The sequence below is a fragment of the Ranitomeya variabilis genome, chromosome 5, assembly GCF_051348905.1.
Source record: "Ranitomeya variabilis isolate aRanVar5 chromosome 5, aRanVar5.hap1, whole genome shotgun sequence".
NCBI lineage: Eukaryota > Metazoa > Chordata > Amphibia > Anura > Dendrobatidae > Ranitomeya > Ranitomeya variabilis.
Genome location: NC_135236.1, coordinates 154,907,190 through 154,925,007, shown reverse-complemented (window position 1 = coordinate 154,925,007; position 17,818 = coordinate 154,907,190). Strand labels below are relative to the sequence as shown.

The window sequence follows — 17,818 nt, the reverse complement described above, 5'->3', positions numbered from 1 at the left end:
GATTTAAAAAAAAAAAAAAATTGAAAAAACTTTTGGCAAATAAACATCTTGAGGGCCTTGTAGCCTAGGAGAGATTAAGGCAAATCTGCTTACAAATGATTGACATAATGATGCTAAAATAGACATTATAGTATGTAACAATTGGAGTACAGTCTCCATAAAAAAGTCACTTAAGGGTATGTGCACACGTCCGGATTTCTTGCAGAAATTTCCTGAAGAAAACCGGAAATTTTCTGCAAGAAATCCGCAATTTTTTTTTTTGCGTTTTTTTCGGGGTTTTTTTTGTTTTTTTTTAGCATTCTGCAAGCGTAATTAGCTTGCAGAATGCTAAAGTTTTCCAAGCGATCTGTAGCATCGCTTGGAAAACTGACTGACAGGTTGGTCACACTTGTCAAACAGTGTTTGACAAGTGTGACCAACTTTTTACTATAGATGCTGCTTATGCAGCATCAATAGTAAAAGATAGAATGTTTAAAAATAATAAAAAAAATGCTTATACTCACCTGCAGACCTCAGCGGCGTCCGTTCCGTATAGATGGTGTGCGCGCGCAGGACCTTCCATGATGTCGCGGTCACGTGAGCGGTCACATGACCGGTCTCGACCAATCACAGGACCGTGACGTCATCGCAGGTCCTTCACCGCACACCAGCTACAGGAACCGAAGCGGCAGCATGCACCTGAGAGGCGGGAAGACATCGAAGGTGAGTATATCACTATTTTTTATTTTAATTCTTTTTTTCTTACCACTTATATGGTGCCCAGTCCGTGGAGGAGAGTCTCCTCTCCTCCACCCTGGGTACCAACCGCACATAATCTGCTTACTTCCCGCAAGGTGTGCACAGCCCCGTGCGGGAAGTAAGCAGATCAATGGACTCCTAGGTGTGCGGAATCCCCGCAATTTTGCATTTTTAATGAACATGTTGCTTTTTTTTCCGCGATGCGATTTTTTCACGGAAAAAAATCGCAACATTTGCACAAAAAATGCGGAATACACTGTAAATAGTAGGAGGCATAGGTTAGCGTTTTTTTCGCGTTTTTATAGCGAAAAAACGCGAAAAAAACGCAAAAAATCCTGAACGTGTGCACATGGCCTAAGACATTACATGACTCTGCTACAAAGACAAAATATCCCTACCGCCTATAAAAAAGGTCTACTTACAAAATTAAAATGTAGAGAGCATTGTAAGAATAATACCAAGATACTAAGGTAATATAGAATGCAATTAACAGATAACAGAATGCAATAATAAATTCCTAAATACCCCTAATTAGCAAAACATGATAGTTTTGTCAAGTGAGGTATTCACAATAATACACTGAAATGGTCACCATCTTATTACACGGATAAAAACCTGTTGTAGAATGTATGGACAAGAGCCTCTGAGCATATGCTCTTCTAGATCTTCAGATCCAGTATTGGAAATAGAAGGTATGCTGAGGTAAGGAGAGGCTGCTAACACTGCTGTCAGTCCTGTCTATCAGATACTGAAGATACCAGGGGTGCTGAAAAGGAGGCTGCTTACACTGCTGTCCACCTTGTCTTTATGATCTAATTCTGAAGCTACTGGGGGTGCTGATGTAACTAGAGGCTGTTCACACTGCTGTCCATCTTGTCTATCTGAGCTAATACTGAAGGTACCAGGAGTGCTGATAAGAAGAGGCTGCTCACATTGCTGTCCACCCTGTCATTCCGATCTAATACTGAAGATACCAGGAGTGCTGAGGTAAGAAGAGGCTGCTCACACTGCTGTCCACCCTGTCATTCTGATCTAATACTGGAAATACCAGGAGTGCTGAGGTAAGAAGAGGCTGCTCACGCTGCTGTCCTCCCAGTCTATCTGATCTAATACTGGAGATACCAGGAGTGCTGAGGTAAGAAGAGGCTGCTCACACTGCTGTCCACCATGTTGGTCTGATAGAATATTGGATATACCAGGAGTGATGAGGTAAGAAGAGGCAGCTCACACTGTTGTCCACCATGTTGGTCTGATCTAATACTGGAGATACCAAGAGTACTGAAGAAAAGTTTGCTCGGACTGTTTTCACCCTGCCATTCTGATCTAATACTAGAGATACCAGGAGTGATTAGATAAGAAGAGGCTGCCCACCCTTGTCTGTCTGATCTGATACTGAAGATAACAGGGTTGATGAGGTAAAAAGAGGCTGCTCACACTATCTTTCTGACTACTGAGCAGCTGCTGTGACAGACAGCTAGACAGTACATGGGATAAGTAGTCTCTAGGTTACAGGAGTGCTGCTTCTTACTCTATACATGCTCACAGACACCTGTCCTATTAACATTCTAGGACGTTTTAGTCAGTATAACAAGATCATAATCATTTTAACATAAAGTAATAACCTCCCCAGACAAATTAAATTAATTAAAGGAATTTAGGAATTCATTATAACTACCGTATATTTTATTTTTTCTCTGTTCTGGGAAAACCCATTTAAAGCATTTGCTGTAATCCCCTCCTCCCCCTTACAGAGGTCTGTCCAAGTTCCATACACAGAACCAAAAATACTGATCTCCACAATGTTTTTTTTTTATAGAATTTCAATAACCCTTCTGAAGTAACACAAGGCAATCTTAAGGATGAAGTCACACATGCAGTTTTGAAGATTTTATATTTTTTCACAAGAGGTTGTTTGTTCCACAAGGCAGTACATGATTATATTGCACCTATATAGTAACTGTGCACTGCACATGAACACAAAGAACAAAATGTATTACTCCTCACCATAAATAACATCCTGACGTTTAACAACTTCTTTCATTTGTAGTATAAGAAACACGCCGTCCACTGCTTCACTCCAAGAGGCTTTCTCCAGTTGTCTTGAATCTATCTCAAATTCTCCTAAGAGCTGCCCCTCGTACAGATCAGTACCTAGGGGCAAAGATATTGTCCACTGTTATGTTACAACTCCAAAGGAAATTATTCACAATAGCAGAAGGAAAAAGGAGAAGCTGTCCATCTATTTACAGGGCTATTCCTACAATCACATTATTGTTCACAATGCACAATAAATGTATATTTATCATATCGAGTAAGGCCAATGTAATGTTTCTTGTGCCTTTATGTCTTTCTTCATCTTTCCCGCCCTATTTGTGCATCTAGCTTCACATAGCTCTATTGGCGGGTCTATTACACTGCTAAAATTATATTTCCCAGCAGTACCCTGCTTCTAATTAGTGTTGCAGAACCATCCCTCTCTCTCGTGTGTGCCATGACTAGCCTCACCACTCTGAGATGATCACTCACATGCATCACCACAGATATTTGGAACATCATCGAGCTAATGGAAGTGTAGAATTCACTCTATTTTTCTATGCACTAAGCTCCTGTACACACTCGGCCATCCTGGTTTTATCTGCTGCTATCTATGTTTATCTGCTGCCTGTGCGTTTTTACATCACTGCTCTGCTTGCCGGTTTTCACAAAGGAACTTGTAATAACTAGGGTTCAACAAAGTTAAGCTGTATTTGATAGCAGAGATCTGAGAGATGTAAAACTGCAAGAAGATAATTCTCAAACAAGCGGCATTTGCAGTTTCACATCACTCGGCTGTCTTGCTGAAGGTATCAAACACAGATCTGTTCTTCTGGGACTAGTTATTAGAATCTCCATTGTGGATGAGTGTAGGAAACAGAGTATTTATGTAAAAAATACGTAAGCAGCTATATTAATGCACATGGCAGAAGATAAAATCGGGCAGACAGACTGCTGTACAAGACCATACAGTGCAGAGAATAGAGCATATTGTGGCACATGTGACGGTAGAGCAGAACTATGCAGGCAGTAAGCCGGTTGAGAGAGTTTGCACCCTGTATAATCGACTACGATCAGTGGAGCTAAAGCAAGACCGATCCAATGGGAATTGGATGGTAAAAAGAGCCTGGAGGGGTATGCTTTAGGGGTCAGTATGTGCAAAAAGGTACATTTAAAAATATGAGTTCTATTGGCAGAAATGTACACATCGTCAGTCATAAAAATCCTACTGATACTTTAGGAATAACCCCTCTAAATGTACAGCAGGAGGTTAATGAAAGGAAAATCTGCAGGCTTACAATTAGTAATCCTATAATCATATGCTTGTAATTTGCTGGAAAATAAAGAAACATTTACCTAAAATGTAAGACAGATTGTACTGTTAATTTACAACACAAGTCTATTACCTTCATCGCTCAGAGATTCCGTAGACTCATTAACCTTACAGGCTTTGTGCAAAGAGTCCGTCGATTGCGACAAAGTTCTGAAGCTGCCCAGAAGATTGTCATCACGTCCCAGCCTGCAAAAGGAGGATTAAAAAGACTTGTAGTGTAAACGGCTATGGCACATGGAGTGGCCACATACGGCTTGAGTTTTCATTCATGGGTTCTTATATATAAAGAAATGCTCCTTATATCTGTTATGAAATAATGTTTTAAAGCATTTACTCTAATGATAACAGAAAAAAACTTCTAATAGTCATTCTGGCTTTTCCTTGGACTGGATTTAAGCAGCAAAATAAAAACTTCATACCCTGAAATGTTTTGTGTAGAGATACTTTTGGATATAGATAACGTCGTCTGCGGTCTTCTGGCATTGAAGCCAAGCGTCATCAAGGACTTTTCATCTACTGCCACAATTGCTGAGCGAGGCCGCTCCTTTGGTAGGGAGCCTAAGAAATATTAATATGTTTGTTATTCAATTATTCAAATGTATTAATCAGGTCACCACAGTTTTTGGCATAAATTGCACAATTTTTAAAGGAGCAGTGAATGAGCAACATATTTACAACTTTTCTTAAAACCGACAATAAGAAATTTTGGACTGGTCTTAGATGCTCAAAGCACGAACAAAAAGGTTTCCAAAGCATAAAAGTGACAAAAGAGGAAGCAATCTTAGGCCATGTGCACACGTTCAGTATTTTTCGCGTTTTTTTGCTATAAAAACGTGATAAAAACGCGAAAAAAACGCTTACATATGCCTCCTATTATTTTAAGTGTATTCCGCATTTTTTTGTGCAAATGTAGCCTTTTTTTCCGCGAAAAAATCGCATCGCGGAAAAAAAAGCAACATGTTCATTAAAATGCGGAATTGCAGGGGATTCCGCACACCTAGGGGTCCATTGATCTGCTTACTTCCCGCACGGGGCTGTGCCCACCATGCGGGAAGTAAGCAGATTATGTGCTGTTGGTACCCAGGGTGGAGGAGAGGAGACTCTCCTCCACGCACTGGGCACCATATAAGTGGTCAAAAAATAAGAATTAAAATAAAAAACAGTCCTATACTCACCCTCGATGTCTTCCCGCCTCCACTGCACGCTGCCGTTCGGTTCCTGTAGCTGGTGTGCGGCGAAAGACCTGCCGATGACGTCACTGTCCTGTGATTGGTCGTGAGCGGTCATGTGACCGCTCACGTGACCGTGACGTCACGGAAGGTCCTGTGCGCACAGACCAGCTATAGGAAGAGGAGCCGGACGCCGGTGAGGAGATGTCTGGGTGAGTATAAGCATTTTTTTATTTTTTTTATTATTTTTAAACATTCTATCTTTTACTATAGATGCTGCATAAGCTGCATCTATAGTAAAAAGTTGGTCACACTTGTCAAACGCTATGTTTGACAAGTGTGACCAACCTGTCAGTCAGTTTTCCAAGCGATGCTACAGATCGCTTGGAAAACTTTAGCATTCTGCAAGCTAATTACGCTTGCAGAATGCTAAAAAAACGCGAAAAAAACGGAAAAAAAACGCAAAAAAAAAAATGCGGATTTCTTGCAGAAAATTTCCGGTTTTCTTCAGGAAATTTCTGCAAGAAATCCTGAACGTGTGCACATACCCTTATACAACCAATGTAGATAGCAACATTTACTTTTAAAGAACTGGTCTGGAATCAGAAAGTTAAAAGTATAATAGGGCAAAGTCAGAAAATGAAATCTTCACATCAGAAAAGAAGATGAAGATTTATGCAAAAAAATGCACTATTTTCAAGGTTAATAAAGCTTTATAAAAGCAGCTGCCCACGCTCCATCCAAAATAAATGGGTTGCGTGGGCTCCTGTCACGCAATACTCGGCAGCGCCTGCTACACAGTAAATGGAGCAAAGCTGTGCATCCAGAGGTTGCTGGGGCGAATAACAGCTGTTTGGGGGTAGCGGTTGTCAGACGCCCTCCGATCCAATGAATAGATCAATATGTTGTGCTCAGACAGGCCCCTCAAGGGAACCTGACATCTGATACATGCTGTCTGATCCACGGGCAGAATGTGTCAGACACCGACTGTATGATTTCTGCCATATAGGTTTATCTCTAACATACTGTGGAGTTTCTTAGAATACCATACTGTAAAATCTGCTGGGGATCGAGCCACACAGAGGACTCATCGGATCCCCGGCAGCTTCTCCCCACTCTCAGCCCTGGATGGTCAGGTCTCTCCCATTACAGACACTCAGGAAGAGACCTGTCAGTCACTGGCAGTGGGCACGGAGAAGCCACTGGGCACCCGCCTGCCCGATGAGTCTCTTGTACAGCTCAGTCCCCAGCGGCCTTTAAAATATGGCTCTCTCTGAAACCTTGCTTTGTTTTGGAATTAAACATACCCGGCTGGGATCATACAGCAGTGTCTGATACATGCCGCCCGTGGAGCAGGCAACATGTATCACTGTCAGCTTCCATTTAATCTATGACCAATTTTACAGCTTTTTGCAGTTCAATTAACACCAAAAACTGGTGTAAATTTCTTAATAAATGTGGGCCATCAATCTTGTCTATAGACTGTGTCTGGTACCACAGCTCAGTTTCCTTTACCTGAATGGCTCTGATCTGCTCTGCAGTCAAGAAGGAGCACAGTTTTTCGGCAAACTTTTTGTTTGTTTGTTTTTTTTAAATCCTATGCAACCAAAACTCCCATTTTCCAGTACATTTAGCTTATATTAAACACATGGCACAGTATAGCAGTATTCTGAATAAAAATATATACATATATAGGTATACGCATGAACAAAAATTAATCACGTCCTTTATAAGTTACAAGAACATTTATATGTTTAGGCACTGCTCACCTTTATTTCTCATGACTACGGTCTGAGTGACTGCACCCTGTGATTGTAAAACCTTTTCTTCCTGTAAGGAAAGACATTTTCTGTTAGTAATAATACTATGACAGCCGTATAAATCCTCCGTACGATTCACAGGAGAAGGAGTCAACCCTTCAGTTTAATTAATAGGATGGACTAACATGTGGCTATGAAGACAATGGATATGTTTTTGTTCTCATCATGTAGTGGAGACGCCATGTACAATAAATACCATGGTCTTTGTAAAGTATTACCTCCAACTTTGAAGCATGATCAATAGAACACCTTTTAGACATGTTCGTCAAATGTCATTTATATCTCGGTTTTGCGTTGATAATTCACTTCCGGAAGCCTTTTTTTGTGATATAGGTTTCTTTTCCTGCTCTTAATTATATTTAGGCTTTTTTTTCTCAGCTATAATACCAGGGACAGTCCATGGATACAAGTGGCACTGTTTCTGGATACTGCAGCCTATTGGACTAATTACAGTCAAATCCTGAAACCACTCAAGCCAATCTAAACTGATGTATAGGTGATGGCAATAACTGTGTGATTAGGGCCTTGTATCACCACCATCACTCAGGTAGTTACAGTCTGATCTGGGCCTTGGTATCACCACCATCACTCAGGTAGTTACAGTCTGATCTGGGCCTTGGTATCACATCACCATCACTCAGGTAGTTAGTCTGATCTGGGCCTTGGTATCATATCACCATCACTCAGGTAGTTACAGTCTGATCTGGGCCTTGGTATCACCACCATCACTCAGGTAGTTATAGTCTGATCTGGGCCTTGGTATCACCACCATCACTCAGGTAGTTACAGTCTGATCTGGGCCTTGGTATCACATCACCATCACTCAGGTAGTTACAGTCTGATCTGGGCCTTGGTATCACATCACCATCACTCAGGTAGTTACAGTCTGATCTGGGCCTTGGTATCACCACCATTACTCAGGTAGTAACAGTCTGATCTGGGCCTTGGTATCACATCACCATCACTCAGGTAGTCTGATCTGGGCCTTGGTATCACATCACCATCACTCAGGTAGTAACAGTCTGATCTGGGCCTTGGTATCATCACCATCACTCAGGTACAGTCTGATCTGGGCCTTGGTATCACCACCATCACTCAGGTAGTTACAGTCTGATCTGGGCCTTGGTATCACCACCATCACTCAGGTAGTTACAGTCTGATCTGGGCCTTGGTATCACCACCATCACTCAGGTAGTTACAGTCTGATCTGGGCCTTGGTATCACATCACCATCACTCAGGTAGTTAGTCTGATCTGGGCCTTGGTATCACCACCATCACTCAGGTAGTTACAGTCTAATCTGGGCCTTGGTATCACATCACCATCACTCAGGTAGTTAGTCTGATCTGGGCCTTGGTATCATCACCATCACTCAGGTACAGTCTGATCTGGGCCTTGGTATCACCACCATCACTCAGGTAGTTACAGTCTGATCTGGGCCTTGGTATCACCACCATCACTCAGGTAGTTACAGTCTGATCTGGGCCTTGGTATCACCACCATCACTCAGGTAGTTACAGTCTGATCTGGGCCTTGGTATCACATCACCATCACTCAGGTAGTTAGTCTGATCTGGGCCTTGGTATCACCACCATCACTCAGGTAGTTACAGTCTGATCTGGGCCTTGGTATCACATCACCATCACTCAGGTAGTTAGTCTGATCTGGGCCTTGGTATCACATCACCATCACTCAGGTAGTAACAGTCTGATCAGGGCCTTGGTATCACATCACCATCACTCAGGTAGTTAGTCTGATCTTGGCCTTGGTATCACCACCATCACTCAGGTAGTTACAGTCTGATCTGGGCCTTGGTATCACATCACCATCACTCAGGTAGTTACAGTCTGATCTGGGCCTTGGTATCACATCACCATCACTCAGGTAGTTACAGTCTGATCTGGGCCTTGGTATCACATCACCATCACTCAGGTAGTTAGTCTGATCTGGGCCTTGGTATCACATCACCATCACTCAGGTAGTTACAGTCTGATCAGGGCCTTGGTATCACATCACCATCACTCAGGTAGTTACAGTTTGATCAGGGCCTTGTTATCACATCACCATCACTCAGGTAGTTACAGTCTGATCTGGGCCTTGGTATCACATCACCATCACTCAGGTAGTTAGTCTGATCTGGGCCTTGGTATCACATCACCATCACTCAGGTAGTAACAGTCTGATCTGGGCCTTGGTATCACCACCATCACTCAGGTAGTAACAGTCTGATCAGGGTCTTGGTATCACATCACCATCACTCAGGTAGTTACAGTCTGATCAGGGCCTTGGTATCACATCACCATCACTCAGGTAGTTACAGTCTGATCAGGGTCTTGGTATCAGATCACTATCATTCAGATAGTAACAGTGATCAGGGCCTTGACACCATCATTCAGGTACTAACAGTCTGATGAGAGCTTTGACACCATTATTCAGGTAGTTACAATCTGATCTAGGCCTTGGTATCAGATCACCATCATTCAGGTAGTTACAGTCTGTAATCCTCATTCAGGTCTAGGCATTTTTTCTAGCAGATCAGACATAATATAAGTACTGTACACAGACCATAAAACCTACCTTGATCTTTGCACAGGAATCCACAATATCTCTGCAGCCTCTATGTACAGTCAAGCCACATTCTGAAAATAGAAAATAGGCAATATAAGTGTCTGCAATAATCCTACAAAGACGAGAAAACATATACGGCGTCACAGCTCACGCATAAACTGTCATCAGTAAAGGAGTCCACTGCAGAGCAACGATGGCCAAAGTAGGAGATTTCAGTGCAACTGCTCATCTCATATGTATGAGGACCTCAACTCTCCACCGACATAGTCTGAGGTGTCTGGCTTTTGTTTACTCCCTCCCCCTTGAAAAATCACATGCATGCTCAGCTGAACTGAGCTTGCACATGTACAGGTGCATCTCACAAAATTAGAATATCAAAAAGTTAATTTCAGTTCTTCAATTCGAAAAGTGAAACTCATATTATATAGAGTCATTACGAACAGAGCGATCTATTTCAAGTGTTTATTTCTGTTAATGTTGATGATTATGGCTTACAGCCAATGAAAACCCAATAGTCATTATCTCAGTAAATTAGAATACTTTATAACACCACCTTGAAAAATTATTTTAAAATCCGAAATGTTGGCCTACTGAAATGTATGTTCAGTAAATGCACTCAATACTTGGTCGGGGCTCCTTTTGCATCAATTACTGCATCAATGCGGCGTGGCATGGAGGCGATCATTCTGTGGCACTGCTGAGGTGTTATGGAAGTCCAGGTTGCTTTGATAGCAGCCTTCAGCTTGTCTACATTGTTGGGTTTGGTGTGTCTCATCTTCCTCTTGACAATACACCATAGATTGTCTATGGGGTTAAGGTCAGGCGAGTTTGCTGGCCAATCCACCACAGTGATACTGTTGTTTGTAAACCAGGTAATGGTACTTTTGGCAGTGTGGACAGGTACCAAGTCCTGCTGGAGAATGAAATTTCCATCTCCAATAAGCTTGTTGGCAGAGGGAAGCATGAAGTGCTCTAAAATTTCCAGGTAGACGGCTGCGCTGACTTTGGTCTTGATAAAAGACAGTGGACCTACACCAGCAGATGACATGGCTCCTGAAACCATCACTGATTGTGGATACTTCACACTAGACCTTGGAAATCAATGTCCCAGAGTCTGGAGGTAGAGTGGAGACGCACACAAACCAAGCTGCTTAAGGTCTAGTGTGAAGTTTCCACAATCAGTGACGGTTTGGGGAGCTTTGTCAACTGCTGGTGTAGGTCCAATGTGTTTTTATCAAGACCAAAGTCAGCGCAGCCATCTACCAGGAAACTTTAGAGCAGCTTCGCTCTGCCGACAAGCTTTTTGGAGTTGGAAATTTCATTCTCCAGCATGACTTGGCATCTGTCCACATGGCCAAAAGTACCAACTCCTGGTTTACAAACAACAGTATCACTGTGCTTGATTGGCCAGCAAACTCGCCTGCCCTTAATCCCATAGAGAATCTATGGAGTATTGTCAAGAGGAAGATGAGACACACCAGATCCAACAAAGTAGATGAGCTAACGGCTGCTATCAAAGCAACCTGGGCTTCCATAACACCTCAGCAGTGCCAAAGGCTGATCGCCTCCATGCTACACCGCATTGATGAAGTAATTGATGAAAAAGGAGCCCCGACCAAGTACTGAGTGCATTTACTGAACATACATTTCAGTAGTCCAACATTTCGGATTTTAAAAATCATTTTTTCAAGCTGCTGTTATAAAGTATTCTAATTTACTGAGATAATGACTTGAGTTTTCATTGGCTGTAAGCCATAATCATCAACATTAACAGAAATAAACACTTGAAATAGATCACTCTTTAATGACTATAATATATGAGTTTAACTTTTTGCATTGAGGAACTGAAATAAATTAACTTTTTGATGATATTCTAATTTTGTGAGATGCACCTGTATAAGGCGACCAGGAAGAATAGCTGTAGGCAAAAATTTGATAGGAAACTAAGACCATCACATTCCCGGTGAGCAAAGTGGAGCAGGCTAGGCAGGAGAAAAGACAAAGGGTTCTTGTCACTTTTGTTCTCTACATGGATAGAAGTCTGATCCGCCAGCCAGATCTCGGTGATATACCATAATATTTAATGATGGGAATAAGCAAAATAAGGATTCTGCACTTTATATACCGATGAGTGGGATTTTTTCTTTTTTGTACAAATGGCCAATAAACATGTCTAGCCTGCTGGGGCAAACATGTAGCCTCATTTATATGATCACATTTTAGGATGTTATTAGCCTCCATTACCACAATAAATGTAAACTGACAATTTCTAGAACAACGTGGAAACTTGTACTAATAATATAAAGCAGTGATGCAGGAAGGAAATGTTTGTGTAAAGCATGTCTCATGTAAGATAGGAACGGGTAGGAAATCGCTATAAAAACAAACGGTAAGTTTTTTTTATATTCACTGAGCTCCCGGGACCCCGCATCCTGCATTATCATCTAAATATATCATTAAGTAATGGAAATCGTTCAGTAAGTATTTGTGGGCAAAACTAAAGATGTAGATTTATTCACAGCCAGCACTTAAAGGGAACCTGTCATGTCATTTTTAGCATCTAAACAGTCCCCAATACGTTGTTCGTGATGAAATGTGCATCACTAAGGCTAAGTGCACACGTAGCAGAATTGCCGCGGAAATTTCCGCGGCAATTCTGCGCCTCCTGCCGCGGGTATATCGCATGCAGAATTTGCATGCATATACCCGCAGAAAACTAGCATTTGCAAGCGAAATTAGCTTGCAGAATGCTAGATTTTTCCAAGCGATCTGTAGCATCGCTTGGAAAACTGTTTGACAGGTTGGTCACACTTGTCAAACATAGTGTTTGACAAGTGTGACCAACTTTTTACTATAGATGCAGCCTATGCAGCATCTATAGTAAAAGATAGAATGTTAAAAATAATTTAAAAAAAATAAAATAAAAAGGTTATACTCACCTCAGCGGCTTCCGTTCCTAATGCTGTGTGTTCAGGACCTTCCAATGACGTAGCGGTCACGTGACGTAGCGGTCAAGTGACCGCGACGTCATCACAGGTCCTTCACACACACCACGGAAGCCTCTGAGAAGGTCGGGCCGCCAGAAGGTGAGTATATCGCTATTTTTTATTTTAATTCTTTTTTTTTTTTTACCAAATACATGGTGCCCAGTCCGTGGAGGAGAGTCTCCTCTCCTCCACCCTGGGTACCAACCGCACTTGATCTGCTTACTTCCCGCATGGTGTGCACAGCCCCGTGCGGGAAGTAAGCAGATCAATGCACTCCTATGTGTGCAGAATCGCCGCGATTCCGCAATTTTAATGAACATGCTGCGTTTTTTTCTGGATTGCGAGTCCGCTCAGGAAAAAAATGCAGCATGTGCACAAAAAATGCGGATTGCATTCTGTTACATAGGATGCTTAATGTTAGCGTTTTTTTTCGTGGTTTTATAGCGTTTTTATAGCAAAACAAACGCGAAAAAAACCGCAAAAAATCTGCTACGTGTGCACACAGCCTAAAACTTTTTTTCATTAAAAACGGCGCTATAATCATGTTCAAAAAGCATTTAACAATAATAATAATCTTTATGCATATAGCGCCAACATATTCTGCAGCGCTTTACAGTTTAACAGTTTCAAACATAACAGTCATAAGTAACAACGTTAACAATACAATAATTAGAGCAAAATAAGACAACCCTGCTCATGAGAGCTTACAATCTACAATGAGGTGGGGGAGATACAAAGTACAGGTGTGTACTTACAATGATGTATATACAATGATGGCCCAGCCATCTTTAGGGGGTGGGGGATAGATTGAGATAGTGAATGGGCTACACACACACAAACATAAAATGACTGATTAGTGAACGTGATAGGCCGCTCTGAACAAATGTGTTTTGAGGGAGCACCTAAAACTATGCAAATTGTGGATGGTCCTAATATCTAGCTAGATGGACAACCCTGGCTGCTGCATTAAGGATAGACTGGAGAGGGGAAAGTCGAGTAAGGGTACCTTCACACTAACCGACTTTGCAACGATAACGATAGCGATCCGTGACGTTGCAGCGTCCTGGATAGCGATATCGTTGTGTTTGACACACAGCAGCGATCAGGATCCTGCTGTGATATCGCTGGTCGTTGCTGAAAGTTCAGAACTTTATTTGGTCGTCAGATCGGCGTGTATCGTCGTGTTTGACACCAAAAGCAACGATGCCAGCGATGTTATACAATGGTAACCAGGGTAAATATCGGGTTACTAAGCGCAGGGCCGCGCTTAGTAACCCAATGTTTTCCCCTGTTACCATTGTAAAAGTAAAAAAAACAAACAGTACATACTCACCCTCTGCTGTCTGTCACACGTCCCCCGGCGTCCTCTTCCCGCACTGACTGTGAGCGACGGCCGGAAAGTAAAAGCAGAGCACAGCGGTGACGTCACCGCTGTGCTGTACTTTACGGCCGGCAATCACAGTCAGTGCGGGAAGCAGACGGCGAGGGACGTGTGACAGACAGCAGAGGGTGAGTATGTACTGTTTGTTTTTTTTACTTTTACAATGGTAACCAGGGTAAACATCGGGTTACTAAGCGCGGCCCTGCGCTTAGTAACCCGATGTTTACCCTGGTTACCCGGGGACTTCGGCATCGTTGGTCGCTGGGAGAGCTGTCTGTGTGACAGCTCCCCAGCGACCACACAACGACTTACCAACGATCACGGCCAGGTCGTATCGCTGGTCGTGATCGTTGGTAAATCGTTTAGTGTGAAGGTACCTTAAGGGGGAGGCCAATTAATAGAGCATTGCAGTAATCCAGGCGGGAGTGGATCAGGGCGACAGTGAGGGTTTTTGTTGTTTCCTTGGTGAGAAAAGGGCAGATTCTAAAGATGTTCTTTAGGTGTAAGCAGCAAGAGAGGGCAAGAGATTGTATATGGGATGTGAAGGAGAGATCGGCGTCAAACATAACACCCAGAAAGCGCTCCTGCTGCCGGGGTGTTATTATGGTGCCACCCACGGAGAGGGAAATGTCAGATTTAGGGAGGTTAGTAGATGGAGGGAGCAGAAGAAGTTCAGTTTTGGAGAGGTTGAGTTTCAGATAGAGAGCGGACATGATGTTGGAGACTGCAGACAGTCAGTGGCGTTCTGTAGTACAGTGGGGGTAAGGTCAGGGGATGACGTGTATAGTTGTGTGTCATCAGCATAAAGATGGTACTGAAAGCCAAAACTGCTGATGCTCTGTCCAATTGGGGCCGTGTAGAGGGAGAAGAGAAGGGAGCCAAGGACTGAGCCCTGAGGTACCCCGACAGCGAGAGGAAGAGGAGATGAAGTGGAGCCAAAGTACAGAACACTGAAGGAGCGGTCAGAAAGATGGGAAGAGAACCAGAAGAGACCAGTGTCCTTAATGCCTAGTGACTGGAGCCTAGAGTGTAGGAGAGGGTGGTCAACAGTGTTGAAAGCTGCAGAAAGGTCGAGAAGAATGAGCAGAGAGTGGTCACCGTTACATTTTGCTGTCAGAAGGTCATTGGTCACCTTGATGAGTGCAGCTTCTGTCGAATGTAGGGGCGGAAACCGGACTGTGAAAGGTCTAGGAGGGGATTCGTGGAGAGATAACGGGTAAGGCGGGAGTAGACCAGACGCTCCAAGAGTTTAGAGATGAAGGGGAGATTGGAGACCGGTCTGTAGTTATTTGTGCAGGATGAGTCGAGGGTGGGTTTCTTTAGTAATGGAGTAATGATAGATTGTTTGAAGGAGGAGGGGAAAATGCCAGAGGAGAGTGAGAGATTAAAGATTGTAAGGTGAGTTGTGACGACTGGAGAGAGAGACTGGAGGAGATGTGAGGGAATGGGGTCGGTGGTGCATGTAGTCGGACGAGAAGAAGAGAGGAGCTTGGAGACGACTTCTACGGTGATGGGATAGAATGTGGAGAGTGAGCCAGGGGAGATGCAGGGAGGGATGGGAGTCACTGCACTTGGTGTCTGGGAGCGGATTTCCTGACGGATATTTTATAGAGTTAGATCGTACCTGCTCATTTAGTCATAGGGGTGTGCTTCATTTTCGTTCAGTCACGAGAATCGGCGTCAATGCAGTTTGATTGATATTTCAGGTGCACTACACACAGTGCAAGCGCGGACTCAAGCCACACACCACGCAAGCGCGGACCCACGCCACACACCGCGCAAGCGCGGACCCAAGCTACACACTGCACAAGTGCGGACCCACGCCACAAACCACTCAAGCATTGACCCACGCCACACACTGCTCAAGCACGGACCCACGCCACACACCGCTCAAGCACGGACCCACGCCACACAACGCGCAAGCACGAATCCACACTACACACTGCACAAGAGCGGACCCATGCTACATACTGTGCAAGCGCGGCTGCCCCTTCAATACAGTGCACGAGCGCGGGATTTTACAGCTGATTCGAGTGACATCGGCTCAGATCAATCAAATTATGTGGGCAGTGATGACCGTGACTGAATGAAAATGAAGCACACCCCTATGACTACATGAGCTGGTACGATCTAACTATATAATGCACATTACATCACTAGCATCATAATGGGGACAGTTTAGATGCTAAAAATTACATGACAGGTTATACAAAAATGTACAGTTAGGTCCATCTGGACAGTGATAAGTTTTGGCATTTTAGCAGTATACCAAAACAAATTCAAGACCCAGTTATATAATCAGTATGGGCTTACAGTGCAGACTCTACGCTTTAATTTTAGGGTATTCACATACTAATTGGAGTAAAGGTTTAAGAATAAAACTCTTTAATAGTAGCTTTTATCAGTAGCTGCCTCTTAAAGGAACCAAACCTAACTGCACAATTATCTTAAAAGCTGTTTAATGGACTGCATGGGCTTTACCCTTGTTAATCCATCATCAAATAAACAGGTAAAAGGTCTGCATCCAATTCCAGGTGTGGCATCTGCATTTGGAAGCTGTTACTGTGAACCCACAACATGTGGTAAAAGTCAGAGAAACAGACCATCAATCCAACAGATAGCAGAAATTTTATGAGTGGCCAAATCAACAGTTTGCTATATTCTGCAACGCCTTGGTGAGCTTGGGAACACAAAAAATGTCCTGAATGTCCATGGAAGACAACAACAGTGGTGGATGATCGCAGAATCCTTTCCTTGGTGAAAAAAAGCCCATAACAATATCCACCCAAGTGGACACGCTCCAGGTGTTTTAATATCTAAGTCTACCATAAAGAGAAGACATCATGAGATCAAATACAGAGGGGTTCACCACATGAAGCAAACCATTAATCAGCCTTAAAAATAGAAAAAGGCCAGATTATACTTTGCCAAAAACATGTAAAGAGGCCAGCCCAGTTCTGGAAAAGCATTTTTTGGACAGATGAAACCGATAATATTTTTTATTTATATAGCGCCAACATATTCCGCAGCACTTTACAATTACAATTTACAAACCAAGATCAACCTGTATAAGAATGATGGGAAGAAAAGGGTATGGGGAAGGCCTGGAATGGCTCATACTCCAAATCACACCACATCATCTGTAAAACATGGAAGAGGCAGTGTGATGGCATGGGCCATGCATGGTTTCTAATGGCACTGATCACTAGTGTTTATTGATGTGTCTGAAAACAGAAGCAGCCGGATGATTTCTGAAGTGTACAGGGTTATACTTTCTGCTCATATTAAACCAAATGCAGCAAGGTTGATTGGACGGCACTTCACAGTACAGATGGCTATGACCCAAGACATTCTGTCAATTTGGTGCAAGATTGACTGATATTTAGAACTGTACACAATTCTCTCCACCTTCACTATAGTGCCAGGTCAACCAGTCAAAAAACTGCCTCAAAGCAAAATGCTGCCTCCAACCTGCTTCACCCTGGGTATCATTTGGCGATGTGCAGTGTTGGCTTCGCGCCTTTTGGGATTATGGCCAAAAAGTTCAACTTTGGTTTCAACAAACCATAACACATTTCCCCACATGCTTTTGGCATAGTTGATGTAGCTTTTGGCAGAACATAGTGGGGCTTGTTTTGTTTTTTGTTTTTTTATTTTTAAAGAAAAGGCCTCCGTCTTGTCACCGTACCCCACAGACATCTTGTCACATGCAATATACAACCAGTACTTGCCAGAAATTCCTGCAGCTTCTTTAATGTTGCTGCAGGCCTCTTGGCAACCTCCTGTACC

General features: G+C 43.0%; 1 protein-coding gene across 7 annotated transcripts in view; it reads right to left on the bottom strand.

The window, feature by feature from the left end:
- Positions 1-17,818, bottom strand: part of LOC143775376 (A-kinase anchor protein 13-like) — a 303,476-nt gene that overhangs the window by 25,626 nt on the left and 260,032 nt on the right. For all 7 annotated transcript variants that reach the window (XM_077263431.1, XM_077263432.1, XM_077263437.1 and 4 more), the window contains 5 exons: positions 9,671-9,732; positions 7,044-7,104; positions 4,525-4,663; positions 4,179-4,291; positions 2,743-2,889 (listed from right to left, as the gene is read on the bottom strand). In XM_077263431.1, coding sequence (XP_077119546.1) covers positions 2,743-2,889; positions 4,179-4,291; positions 4,525-4,663; positions 7,044-7,104; positions 9,671-9,732 — 522 coding nt within the window. The remainder of the gene's footprint in view (positions 1-2,742; positions 2,890-4,178; positions 4,292-4,524; positions 4,664-7,043; positions 7,105-9,670; positions 9,733-17,818) is intronic.